The sequence below is a fragment of the Sceloporus occidentalis genome, unplaced genomic scaffold, assembly GCF_023333645.1.
Source record: "Sceloporus occidentalis isolate IW3139 unplaced genomic scaffold, rSceOcc1.0.p SCAF_53, whole genome shotgun sequence".
Classification (NCBI taxonomy): Eukaryota; Metazoa; Chordata; class Lepidosauria; order Squamata; family Phrynosomatidae; genus Sceloporus; species Sceloporus occidentalis.
Window position 1 is genome coordinate 4812652 of NW_028317033.1, and position 13513 is coordinate 4826164.

The 13513-nt window shown below is 39.3% G+C and overlaps 1 protein-coding gene across 1 annotated transcript; it reads left to right on the plus strand.

The window, feature by feature from the left end:
• The first annotated feature begins 6 nt into the window (after positions 1–6).
• LOC149288259 (protein phosphatase 1 regulatory subunit 7-like) lies at positions 7–9096 on the plus strand. Its single transcript, XM_089492074.1, has 10 exons — positions 7–49; positions 863–952; positions 2111–2166; positions 2785–2850; positions 3195–3325; positions 3795–3957; positions 6309–6425; positions 7217–7321; positions 7532–7618; positions 8920–9096. The coding sequence occupies exons 1-10, from the start codon at positions 7–9 to the stop codon at positions 9094–9096; spliced, it is 1035 nt and encodes a 344-aa protein (XP_089348200.1).
• The last annotated feature ends 4417 nt before the right edge of the window (positions 9097–13513 follow it).

Below are 13513 nucleotides of genomic sequence, written 5' to 3' on the forward strand. Positions count from 1 at the left end.
AAAATAATGGCGGACGAAGCGAGACATACAGAAGTGCAAGACATGGAAGGTAAGAAACTATGTTACAGTGGGAGGTGGGTAAAGGTGTGAGCCGCAGAGCGGCATGTGTGATAAGAGAGGGCGGACGAGAAGCATTGCCGGGTGGCTTGGAAAACATGGAGACTCAGTCGCAGGAAGAGAACTTTGGAGATAAATTACAGGATTTACGGATGACAGCAGTTTGCGGGGTGGAATGAGGTAATAAGGTAGGCGGGCCCGATGGACTGAACGGCAATGGGCGAAATGTTTAATCAGAGGAACGAAGCTATGCGAGTTATGGGAGTGGATAACGGCACCCGGTAAGCCATTAGTAATAAGGGCGTCGGGGCTTTGCATATGCTGTGACAGAAAGGCCTGAGGCGGCATTATTATTATAATTATCATCATCCCGTCACCTCCCTGATTATTATGGGACACGTGTTTATTTGACGGCTGGCACTGACAGTAATACTGCGGAGCTGGGTGGGGGAAGACCCCCCGCCTACAGATCACTGGAGGCTTTACGGATTGTGTGCGGAGCATGTACCCGGAGAAATGCTGCTCTTCTCACATGCTTCCGACAGCCAGATGTGTCAGTAATCCACTGGATCCATTCATGTGTCAGGGCCTCGGTAATGCACTGGATCCATTCATGTGTCAGGGCCTCGGTAATCCACTGGATCCATTCATGTGTCAGGGCCTCGGTAATCCACTGGATCCATTCATGTGTCAGGGCCTCGGTAATCCACTGGATCCATTCATGTGTCAGGGCCTCGGTAATGCACTGGATCCATTCATGTGTCAGGGCCTCGGTAATCCACTGGATCCATTCATTTCTCTGCAGTGGACAAGAGGAGGGAATCCGATGAGTCAGCTGACGATGAGATAAAGGAGAAACGAGATGGAGGAGAGCAAAATGCCCAGGCGAATTCAGGTACGGTGCTTGTCTCCACGGATTTATTTATCAGTGTATATTATATATAACCGTAATCGTTATTTAAGAGCTTTGGAATGCTTTTCCCGTGTATAACGTTATAGCTTCATAGCAAATATATCATTTAGAATGTTATACAGGTTATGTTTCTTTAAAAAGCATTTTATGACTGTTGTGTTTGAGATGTCGTTATTCCATGTATTTCTTGATTATCATTATTTACTTTTAAATGGTGGTGCTATACATGAAGGTAAGTGATGGACACAGCTGAAATACTCCATAGTGCCAGGTAGGTACTGAATGTATTTTTTTATTATTATGAGCACTTGCTTTTTTTTGTATTGCTTTATGTTTTTGGTGAATTTATCTCTTGATCGTGCAGTTCTCGTTTGGACATTCCTGATTACGCCTTTCAAAGCACTTTGCATTGCTCAAGTTCTTAATACATAATCTTCTTAGTGTTGCCAAGAAGCAATTTTTAAAATAAAATTTAAAAAAATCATTCTTTTATCTGGTACATAAAATGAGTCAAATTATATCTATTAAACCATTGTAACAATGAATATTAAATGATATGATCATACTAGAAATTTATATATTTATATCTTTATAATATAATTCTATAATATCAAAAATAAACGTATTAATAGCTTATTTTAATCATTTAAGAAAATGCAAACGTAAGTGAGCGAAGAAAAATCTTGGCAAACAAACCTCAGTTCTGTGGATTTAGGCAGCACCAGTTGATTCCCAGACAGATTTAAGGGCTCCGTGGGGGCCATAGGGTCAATTTTCCAATTGTATCTAACCAGCAGCACAGGCAGCTCATGGGGTAAAGGTAAGCTTGCGTAAGTGCGTCTAACGGTGTGACTCTGGACTGTGAATGAACGTGTGTGCACACCCCATCTAGAACTTCATCTCTAAAGTTCAGTTAAGTATAAGTTTGTGTATTTATACTTAAAATATGCTGACAATTTAATTAGCAGCATGTATACACATAGAGCCCTTTTCAAGTAAGCACAAAACGTTATCATTCACGTGTTTGTTTATGACACGTCTGTTTTAATGTTAGGTTTATTCTTGGGTCAGTAGCGATCAGGCTTTTGTGTGTGCCCCTGTGCATAGATCCTTTAATAATAGTGATAACTTTGTATTTAGGAGATCTGGAAACTCCAGTGGACATCGAAACAATCAACCTGGATCCAGAAGCAGAGGTAAAAAGGATTCCCTTCTACCCCCTCCCAAACATTGTTTCGGTGACTATTCGTATACTGTGAGATAAGAACTAAATTATACAAGGACCCTCGTAGCCCTACAGTCGCTAAAGAAACACATTTTGTAGGTGATTAGAAGGAACAATACGTTTTACCAAAAGATTGATAAATGCTAGAAATTGCTTGTGCTGAATACAAGTTTTGTTTTTTTGAAAGGCGTTTAAAGATTTCATTGTCGGTTATCAAAAACAGCAAATCAAACGTATTTCTCTTTGGATGGTTTATTATAAGACACTTATGTTTGCTTGGTATGTACCATCCCGCTTGCTGGCATGGCATGCGTTTTTCAATGTATGTATACAAGTGAGTGAGGTTTTCTTGATTTTGTTCATCTGCTAAAGCCGTAATATCAAGTAAGGCCCAAGGGCTAATATAGCAGTTTTACTTTCATACATACTTTAGTATAGAATGTTTTTTTTATTTAAAATTTCTTTTGAATGGTACAATTTAACATTGATCCTTCTGCTTGTTTTATCTCAACTCTTGTTTTCCTGCATGATTAGTGCCTTGTTTTTTGCCCTCTTGCTAAAATTCTTTATTTGCTGGTGTATCTCGCAGGAGGTTGACCTGAACCATTTGCGGATCGGAAAGATCCAGGGATTTGAAGTTCTGAAGAAAGTAAAGGTGAGAACTAAAAACATTCTTTATGCTGTGTCGAAAAATGTTTTAAACAGGAAACACACCTGAACAGGCATATAAACACTAACTCTGGGGTGCTGTTGAAAAATGGGCATTATTTACGTAACACAATACTAGAAATCCACACACAGCCGCAAGTGCATGCTGCGGATTCTACTTAAAAGCTGGGGGGGATACACAGAAGAGGTCTCCCAATCTACATTTTAATGGTAGCGTCTCTCCCCTTTGGCCTCTGTTCTGTTCCTCCCACTTGTCATGTCGTGCCTTCACAAATGTCCTTTACAGCTTTACCTCCACGTTTCCCTTTCTTATTGTCTTTACCCCTGTAGACATTATGCCTTCGTCAGAACTTAATAAAGTTGATTGAGAATTTGGAGCAGTTGGAGACCTTGACGGAATTGGACCTATATGACAATCAGATCCGTAAAATACACAACCTGGAGAACCTGAGTCGGCTTGAGTGAGTAAGCTGTAACGTGCTTATTTTATTCTCGCTTTTCCAAAATGTTGCAGTCTATTAAACCTGTGTAATTTTATAAATAAATAAATAAAAAATGTGTAACATGTCCTATAATATATATATATAATATATAATTATAGGACAACTTTTTTTCTGTATCGTGACAAGCAGATATATTAACATTGTCTTCTCGATATTTGTTTGATTTCCTTTTAATAGCTACTGACTGGCTCCATAAGTATTGGTGGAGGAGAAGGTAGATGACCAAACGATATGTCAGTTCTGCCTCCTTTTCCTTAAATCCTGGTGTCTGTAAAGTAGTATGGCGCTTTAATTTATAAAACCATATAATGGAGTACATTTATGATCTGTCAGGCCGAAAATAGAAACATTTGGCAATGAAGTGGTTAAGGTAGGATCTTTCAATCCCATTGCTGCCTTATCCGTTAAGACTGCTTTTTGTCTGCAGGATCTTGGACCTGTCATTTAACCTGCTGAGACACATTGAAGGACTGGAAACACTAACTCAACTCCGCCGGCTCTATTTGGTGAACAACAAGATAAGCAGAATGGAGAACTTGAGTTCTCTAACCCAGCTCCGATTATTAGAACTGGGCTCCAACCGCTTGAGGGTGAGTAGGTTACAGGCGCGAAGGGGCTGGTTGTTATATTTCTACTTATCGGTTTATGAGGCTTGGTAAGTTCGGTAAAGGAACTGGTTGTTCCCTCAGTAGGAGTCTGAGTTGGAGAAGCATTTCTATAAGGAAATTAAACAAAACAAGAGACCTTGTGTTCCCTTATGCACAAGCAACGATCTTTCAGTCCCTCCGTTAACCTTAACAATGTGTCCATTTAAAGTGCCAGTATGAAAGGGCTACTGCATCAGTGCTGCTCCTGTCAGTAAAGACTGCTGTAATGGCACCGGTCCTGCAAGATTAGGCAGAATTTGGGGATAAGAAGACTTTTCTCAGGGGCCGTCTTGCTGGAGCGCATTTCTTCCGGAAGTGCACCAAAGCCACAGTCTGGGAACCTAGTGCCCTGAACAGCAGGGATTAGATGTACCGTCATAAAGAAGTTGTTCATCTCTGTCAGACCCCTTGGGGTAGGGTTGCTAGGTGTAGGTAAGACTTGTATCTTCTATCTACAGGTTTTTACGCTCCCAAAGTTTCCATCTATGTGTATGGGAATAATTCATAAAGCACACATTGGGTACAAATTCCCATTGCTGAATAAATGTTTTTTTTTTAATTCACAAACCTTGCATTCATAAACATATCCATGTGAGACGTTCCAGAGCAAGTGTGTTCCGTATATTCCGGCGTATAAGGCGACCCCCAACTTTTCCAGTTAAAATATAGAGTTTGGGCTATACTCGCCGTATAAGACTACCCCTCTACCCAGTATACAACAACCAGCCAATCACAGCAAGCGATGTACCTTACCGGTGATTGGCTGTTTGTTATACAGACATATACATACATACACTGCCCTTACACACATGGATAGATAGATAATATATATATATATATATATATATATATATCTCTACACATACTAACATATGCCTGTCCATACATACATTTATACACTGCCCTCACCACACACCCCTGCCTTTACACACACACACACACCAGCGTACAAACACACAAATGCCTACACTGCTCTTACACACACCTGACCATCTCACACCAACATATATACATACACTGCACTCACACCCCTTTCTCCCCATCTCTTGCCTTTCTCATCTTCTGTCTTCCATCCAGTTGTGGGAGCGTGAGGTCTGTCGTTTCAGACCTCTGCTTTACTGCTCCCTCATCACTACGCGCCGGCAATTGATGCCGAGCGCCGGGACATGACGTCATCCCCGCACTCGGCATCAATAGCCGGCGCGTGGTGATTAGGGAGCATGCGCATATATATATATATATATATATATATATATATATATATATATATATATCACACTACACCTAAACTTAGTTCAGTAGTATTGATAAATATGTAATACAGGATGATATGTAAAGCATGGATGCGGTCCTCTGGAATGACTGTATAATCACTAGCTGTTTGTGAATATGAATTGGGTCATGGCTATAAAAGAAAATTGAAGGTTATTTTTTATCTATTATCAATATTTATTATGCTTAAGGCACTTCTATTTTTTAAAAAAGCCTCTACTCTTGAACAAAGTGATGTATAATATGTGTGGTGTCATCAAATAAGGGAAATCGTGCTTTAACAATTGTATGGTAAAAAATATTTTTATTCTGAAAACCCCTAAAGATGCAGAGCCATACAGAAAACTAACCTTGTATTATTGTTTATTTTTATCTGTACTTATTTCTTTTCTTCCAAACACACTCTCCTTTCCTCCTCCTCCTGTTAATAATAATAATAATAATAATAAAAAGTGGCAGTTTTAGGACGGCGGGGATACGGTACAGGGAAGCTGGCAATTTATGGGATACTATTACCTGCCCATTTGAAAAATACTAGGTTTTCTATGAAATTATTCAATGCAACTGTAAATGAAGAGAAAATGATGATGTCTTTGCAACTAGAAATGTTTTACTTTGACATGCCTGTAGAAATCTAAAATCTGTTTATTTTTAAATGTCTCCTTGTTATCTTAAGCACGTCCTTGACGATGAAAGCATCCTAAGTGGTGTCGTTGGCAGAACTAAATTAGATGTAATATGTCGGCTTTAAATAAAGATGCTTTATTCAGTCATAAGGCCGCAGATTATTGTTTGCACGTGAGAAACTGTCATAGAAACGCCGCAGCAGCTACACACCAGCTTTTATGTAGCACTGTCTGATTAAGATTAAATGAAAGAATATTAAAATAAGCAATTAAGGCCTAAATTTTGGGCTTTACTGTACAAGCTCAAAACGTATCTACTTCAGCAATAGTCTTTATTCATTTTGCAAACATGTTGATGATCGATCTCCGCTTCTAAAGTGATTCATAATTTTGCAGGCAATTGAAAATCTGGAGTGTTTGCGAGAACTTGACAGCTTGTTTCTTGGAAAAAACAAGATCGCTAAACTGGAGAACATGGAAACACTAACTAACCTCACAGTATTAAGCGTGCAGGTAATTCCCAATATACCACGGACTGGCATTAGTTTATTAAATTGACGTCGTAACGTGTGATGCAGCGCTAGGGGTTGCAGTTGTCTGGCGTCTCGTTTAGGAGCCGTAACATCCGGTTGAGACAGATCCCCTGCACCCTGTCAGCGCTCAGTATGCCGATCCATAGAATCATTACCCTATGGAAAAGGGTGATGACTGAGCTGATGGGGGCAGAGATCTACTTTATTCACAAAGTAGAATACCAGTAACACCAGAGCTTGTGGATAATGTTACAGATAGGGATGGAGACAAAGTAGTAGTATATTGAGTATGGAGCCCTGTTGTCTGGTTCATGTTAAGCAGCTGTCAGTGACCATTGGAAATGTTTGCTTCTTTTATAACAAAAAAAATAACATGTATATCACCTGTGTGAGTTCTTCTGCAACCATTTCTGTGGGCCAGAGCCCTGCTATACCTCTAAACCAAAAAAAGGTTATAGCCAGACCATATGTTAAATAGTTACACCATAAGTCACATTTCATTGAAGACTATACTTGATTTTTGTCTTCTTATATATGGCCACATTTATTAACTTACAGGCCCATTAATGCTGTAGGTCCCGCTGGCTCAATTTTGGGTACCCACTCCATGAGTGATCTTCTTCACTTACCATTATACCTCCCAGGAGTGCAATCCATATACTCTGTGCTAAACTATATTGTGCTGTATATTGGCTTCTATGGCCCTGCACAAATAAACAAGTTAGCAGCGTAGTTTATTATATACTTCTTAATATGCTTTTTCTTTTCCAGAGTAACCGTTTAACGAAGATTGAGGGTCTGCAGAGCCTAGTGAACCTGCGCGAGTTGTACCTAAGTGATAATGGCATCCAAGTCTTGGAAGGGCTGGAGAACAATGTGAGCGGCTGATTAGGCACAGGGGTCATAGCAGGACTAGCACATTGTGGAAAAAAAAAAAAAAGAGAGAGACTGGTGTTTGGGTTTAAAGAGAGGGGTTGGAGGTGGGTAAAGTTATGTCTTCTGGGTGGAAAACATCATAATTCTGTAACTGGAATCTGGTTGGAGGTAAAGTAGCTTGCTAAGTAATTTTATTTTGTCTTATTTTAGAATAAACTCACTACCTTGGATGTAGCCTCTAACCGAATCAAAAGAATTGAAAATATCAGACACTTGACAGAGCTCCAGGAATTCTGGGTAATGTTTAATATTTGTGTAATTCCTTCATTAGGGGTCATTTTGTGCCTGAAAAAAAATGTATTAATGTAACTCCAGGGCTTGTTTGAAGGCCAGTTGTGTCATGAACAGTTAGCTTATATTATACATTTATGGTCAACATTGGCACTACATTGAATATTTTGTATATTGTGTACAATATCCCGTGAAAATAAGTGTCTAGCGGAACAACTTTCTTCTGTATACCCTCGTACGTTTCAAACAAAACACAGGATAGTACAATAACAATTAGAAAAAGGTATGGAAACTTTCTCCTGACGCAATTCTTTTTGCACATTCTTCAAGAATTGAAATTGGTTTGAAAAGAACTAGAATGTCATTGATGTGAAATTAAGCTAATCGGTGAAAAATCCAGTGATCTCATGGCCTTATTTAATCAGAGAGCCATAAAAAGGCCACTTTTATTCCTTGTTCCTTTTTTCACATTGGTGAAGGTAAGAGTGCTGCCTGAGAAACTCTTATTATACCCAAACATTCTAAAGGGCCATCCTTTAGAAGTTTGTTTCTCATGGAACTATCCAGAACCCCTCGGAACTGGATAAGACTTGAAAGGTTGGTATGCATGGCATCCACATAGCTTATGGCTGACCTGGAGAAATCTGGAGTGTTCGTTTTTTACCCCAAGGCCAGAAAGCACCCCACTGCTAAAAGGGAAAGAACACCCTGCTTAAGGTTAAATATGATTGAAGATAATTAACGTCGTGCGGTTCCTTTGCTGCCTCCCTTACTGGAGGCCTTGGCCGTGTTTGGAGAATGATGAAACTGGAGAGTTACCATGGCATTTTACATTGAAATGTGCTAACCAAGGTCAGGAAAACCTAGGTGTGGTGGAAGATCATGGGTTCTCTAACAGGACAAAGATCACAAACACAAAAGACTGGTTGAAAAAGAAAAATGGACTGTTAGATTGGTCATCATGAGTCCTGATCACAGCCTGAGCAATCATTTGGAAAGCTAAAATACGCCACCAGGTAAATGAATCCTGCGAACCAAAGAACATTATTTCTAAAGCTGTTGTACATAGGGTGAATATTCAAGGGTGCCAATAATGTTAACCATAACTGTGCAAGTGGAGTGAGTTATGTGTTACAAGTAACTTCTGTCTGACTTTAACCCCTTAAGGATAATGGGCGGTCCCTAAACCCATTGGGAACCATGCATTTACATGTACGGGCTTTGTCATTAAGGGGTTAAGCCAATGTATGGCCTAGATGTGTTTTAAAACTGATGCTTTTGTGTCTCCTTTTTGCCCCCCTCCGTAGATGAATGATAACTTGGTGGAGAACTGGGCTGACCTAGAAGAACTGAGTGGAGCACAAGGGCTACAAACAGTTTATCTAGAAAGGAATCCGTTGCAGAAAGATGCCCAGTATAGACGCAAAATTATGCTGGCTTTGCCATCTGTGCGCCAAATTGATGCAACCTTTGTCCGCTTCTGAGCTGGGCCTGGACTCTCGCATTCCTTATACCTGCTGTAGCAAAGCAGTACCCACTCCAAACATATGACTTCCAGAGCCTCACATGTTTTGGTAACATATGATTGTATCCATAATCAAACATAGTGTTTGAACATGACACAGGATTGCATGATCCTTGATCACCTGCTGCTGCTTTTTCTATAGTTAAATACTAGTCCACCATATATAACTACCAAACTCACCTGCATGTCACCCACCTCACATGAAAAACACTTTGAACCAATCTGAAACCATTGCATCGCAGCGAATGGATCAGTTAAGTTCCAAAAATGCTTTATTTGCTTTAGGGCTGAAGCTGGCTTTTTTTTTTTTTTACAGTCATAGCTGCGTTGCCTCCATGTAGCAGGAGTACACTGCATCAAGCTCAACTTATCAAATCAATGCCACCTCGATGTGACAATATAGTGAATACTGTAGCATTCCCAGTATATTTGGTTTTTGTGTCACTTGTTATGGAAATATCCATATTGTGCAAATTCATTGTATAGACCATTCAGAGGCTCTGTGTTTGGATATAGAACTGAAGTAACGCAGGTTTCAGTAGAATCTGGCCAGGACTACAGGTCAGGGGCCACCATGCAACCTGCACCCACCCATTATATGTCAATGGCCATGTTTAGCCTCAGCATCATGGCGATTGTAGGTTACAATGGCAGGCAGAAGGTTGGCGTTGTCCTGCCCTGTGATTAGCAATTAAGAATGTTCACTTCTGAAGAACCTTAACCTTCTGTGCTCGGTGTGTCTGTGTAACACAATTCCTTGTGCACACCTTTTACTGTTATTGGCGCTGTTTCCCTAAAATGGTTCAGGAGAGAAACAGCAACCATTTCTGGCCATGGCTTTATTATGGAAGATAAACAAACAAGTATAGGTATTATGTTTTCAGCTTCTTCAGAGTGCTTCTACGTTCTACTCAAACGAGGTTACACATACTTGTGTAGAATGTAGAAGCCATCTCTTATGTAGGAGCCAGGCAAGGATGGATCATATTACAAAAACGTAGTTGCTTAGCGATGACAATTTTAGGAGTCTTAGCCTCATTGAGTTTTTCCAGCCCTCTGTTAAGCCCTCTATTGCAGAATAAACGGGCAGCTCTTTAACACTTTTCCGTGTGCTTCCCACTTTGTCAAGATGATCTTGGTTGTCGCTGAACGCCAGTTAACATTATCTACGCTGCTTAATGTGTTTTCCCTGCTTGATCAGTAGGTCTTTAACTCTGTCTTAACCTGTCAGTGGTTTTGCATGTAAATAATACCATAATATCAAAAGCATCTAGAGCAAATACACAACTTGACAACTGAACATGTGTAAGCTTCCACATCCTTCCGCCAAAATGGCCTTAATGAACTCGAGTACACACAGTCTCTGACCTCAAACTAATCGCGTCTTTAAAGCAAGGCAATCCCAACAAAGATCTTCCATGTTTTTTCATGCTATGAACTGTTGTGTTTCTTATATATTATTTTAAGCTTTTTTATGTGTAATCATCATAGTGGAGCTAGGCATGCTGTGTTATTTTTAATTTATTTAGATGAGGAAAAAGTGCTTGAAATTAAAATACCAAATTGTGCATATTCTTGTACGTAAATTTGAACGACCCATTAATCTCTTCAAACATCTGTCAAAAAACCCATCTTACTTTGATAGCTCAGTAAAAAGACTTTTAAGTAAAATGAACTTGTGAACTATGATTGTAATATTTTAAAGTTTTTTAGGTAAGTAATGTGTTCCGTTTCATAGACTAGTTAAATTGTTCATATTTTCACTTTTCTCTTGTTAATGTTTTTCCTATTCAGTGGAAACATTTAACCAAAATAAAACGTACTCCTCCGCGGTAGAGCATTTCCAAAACTTTTTCTCCTTAAAGAAAGCATTTTGGAAAAAAATGTGTATTAGTTATCAATGTATGAAACTTTATTCTTAGTTCTGTCACTTTCCCAAATACTTAGACTTTCTGCTCAGTACATTAAATAAACATGTAGCGTTTGAGTTTTCAATAAGAAGTACATACATAGTAGAAACTTACCTTGGGTGTGTATATAGAAAAACCACCTTCTTGGTTGCAGGATTTGGAGTATCTCGCCCCATTAAGTTATTTCCTATATTGTTAAAATAGTGTTCTGTGTTTTGTTTGGAGGGCACAGAAGGTGAAACTATGTACAATGAGTGGATATATTCTGCTTTTGTTTCCATACAGTATAAAAGTCGTCCTATATTATAAAGCAAAGTTTAAGCTATAGATAGCTTTATTGAAGTAGTTTAGGATTGTTGATGGGTGTTATTTCCCACCCCCTCCTGCACACTGGAAATATATATAGTTGGAGTATCATCTTTGCATTTTGCTTCCCTTTCTGGAATGACCTCCACGACTGGTGGTGAAAAGGATATTTCTATAAATTGATCTATAAGCATTTTAAAAAATCCATATTTGTCAATACAAAACTGCAGTTTTAAGTTCTAAACACGGCACATTTCTGCATTTTGTCATATACCACAAAACGTAATATAAACCTTTTGAGGGGTAGCTTACACCAAAAAAAATTAGGTCTGACCTCTAGGGGCAAAACATTCCATGGGTCCTAAATCTGGGTTACGGTGAGCAGCCAAATGTATTGCTTTCAATGGGTTACTGTGTAGGAGATTTCAGTGGTTGTGCCTCCTAAAGGTCTCATTTATCTAACCTGGATATAAACGCTATGACATCACTAATCCGGGTCAGATCATGAGAAAAAAAGGATATATTTATTGTAAGAATAACGGTGCAACATAAACTGCTTTATTTATTATATAGGTTAATCTAGATGACAATATGTCTTTGAAAGGGCACTCTGTACTTAGAACCCTCAATATGCATTTATCTACTAGGCTTGCGGGAGAAATGTGAGGCCAAACACATGGCCTGCTGCCGGCATCCATACGGTATACTCGCTGCCCCTCATCTCCAGCGATGGCTAGGTACGGCTCTTTGGGGGAGGGGCGATGTCTGATGAGACCCCACGTGCGCATGCACAGGAAGTGCTCCCATGAAGTGTATTCTGTCCACTGATTGGTTACTCCTAAGCAGCTAATCAGCTGCATGGAAATGTCTTCTAAACACAAGTCTTTCATTTTCTTAACAGGTCAAAGGATGCATATTGAAGTTCTTTAACATACATTTTCAATCGGTAAGACTGCATGTGATGCTGGAGTGTCGCTTAACACCAGCGAGTATCGCATACATGGAAATTGCAATCAGCCTAACCGACTTATCACGGGTACTTGTTAAACATTCAGTTTGGGCAAATTGCTCACCTCTACTCTAACTATAAAAACAAAAACATATCTTCTATATGAAGACACTCACTTGTTGGTATCTATATCCAATGGATTATATTGAATTATATTTATGTAATATTGTAATTATTTATAAATCAGCGCTTCTCTAAATTTGGTGCATCTCCTAAAGTGTAATTAGGTATTTATAGGAATTTTAAACTCATCTGTTGGTTTTCTGCCGTTACGTGGAGCTTAATGAGGTTTGATCTGGTTCCTCCAACCCTGTAAGCCTCACATAAGGATCCGCTGCGGGGGATCTGTATCCTAACCCCGCTGCCTGCCCGGCGCCCGGCGAATATAGGCCGCACCCCCACTTTAAAGACTTAAAGTGCCAATACGAGCCAATACGGTATATATATATATATATATATATATATATATATATATGTGTTGTTCCATTTTTTTGTCCAATTTTGTGTGTTACTTTTAATAAGTGTGGTTACCACACCAAAATTGGACACAAAAATCATCAACAATATTATATATGTGTATATATAATTGCTAACAGCAATCATACTCCTATCATGCTAAGTCAACCAGTACATGCTGGAATCTTGGGTATGATAGGATTGTGATTGCTGTTAGCAATTATATATATATATAGTTATTGATTTTTTGTCTAATTTTGGTGTGTTACGTTTATTAAAAGCATTTTTAAAGGTGGGGGGGGGGCATTTTCGGTTTCAGCCAAGTGAATGCGGAATTTTCGGTTTCGGTCCAGAATTGGAAATTATTCTAGCCTTGGTGCACGAATAATAATTATAATTTTAATAAAGACAGGAGGCGAGTATTTTGCATATCTTCCTTTACTCTCACCAGTAGCAGCAAAGAAAGAGTTAACAACATAAGTGGAAACAACCAATAGAAAACAGTACATATGAGGTATATAAACCCCTAAGCCATCCTCCTCTTCCTCTTTCGTCACTGTGAACCGGACAGAACAAATGTCCTCCGAACAGGCTGATAGCGTAGAACTGACGGGAACACCAAACGGAACTGGAACCGGAACCAGAATCCTCGGAACCAGAATCCTCTGGGAACAGGAGGCGTCGCACTGAATGCA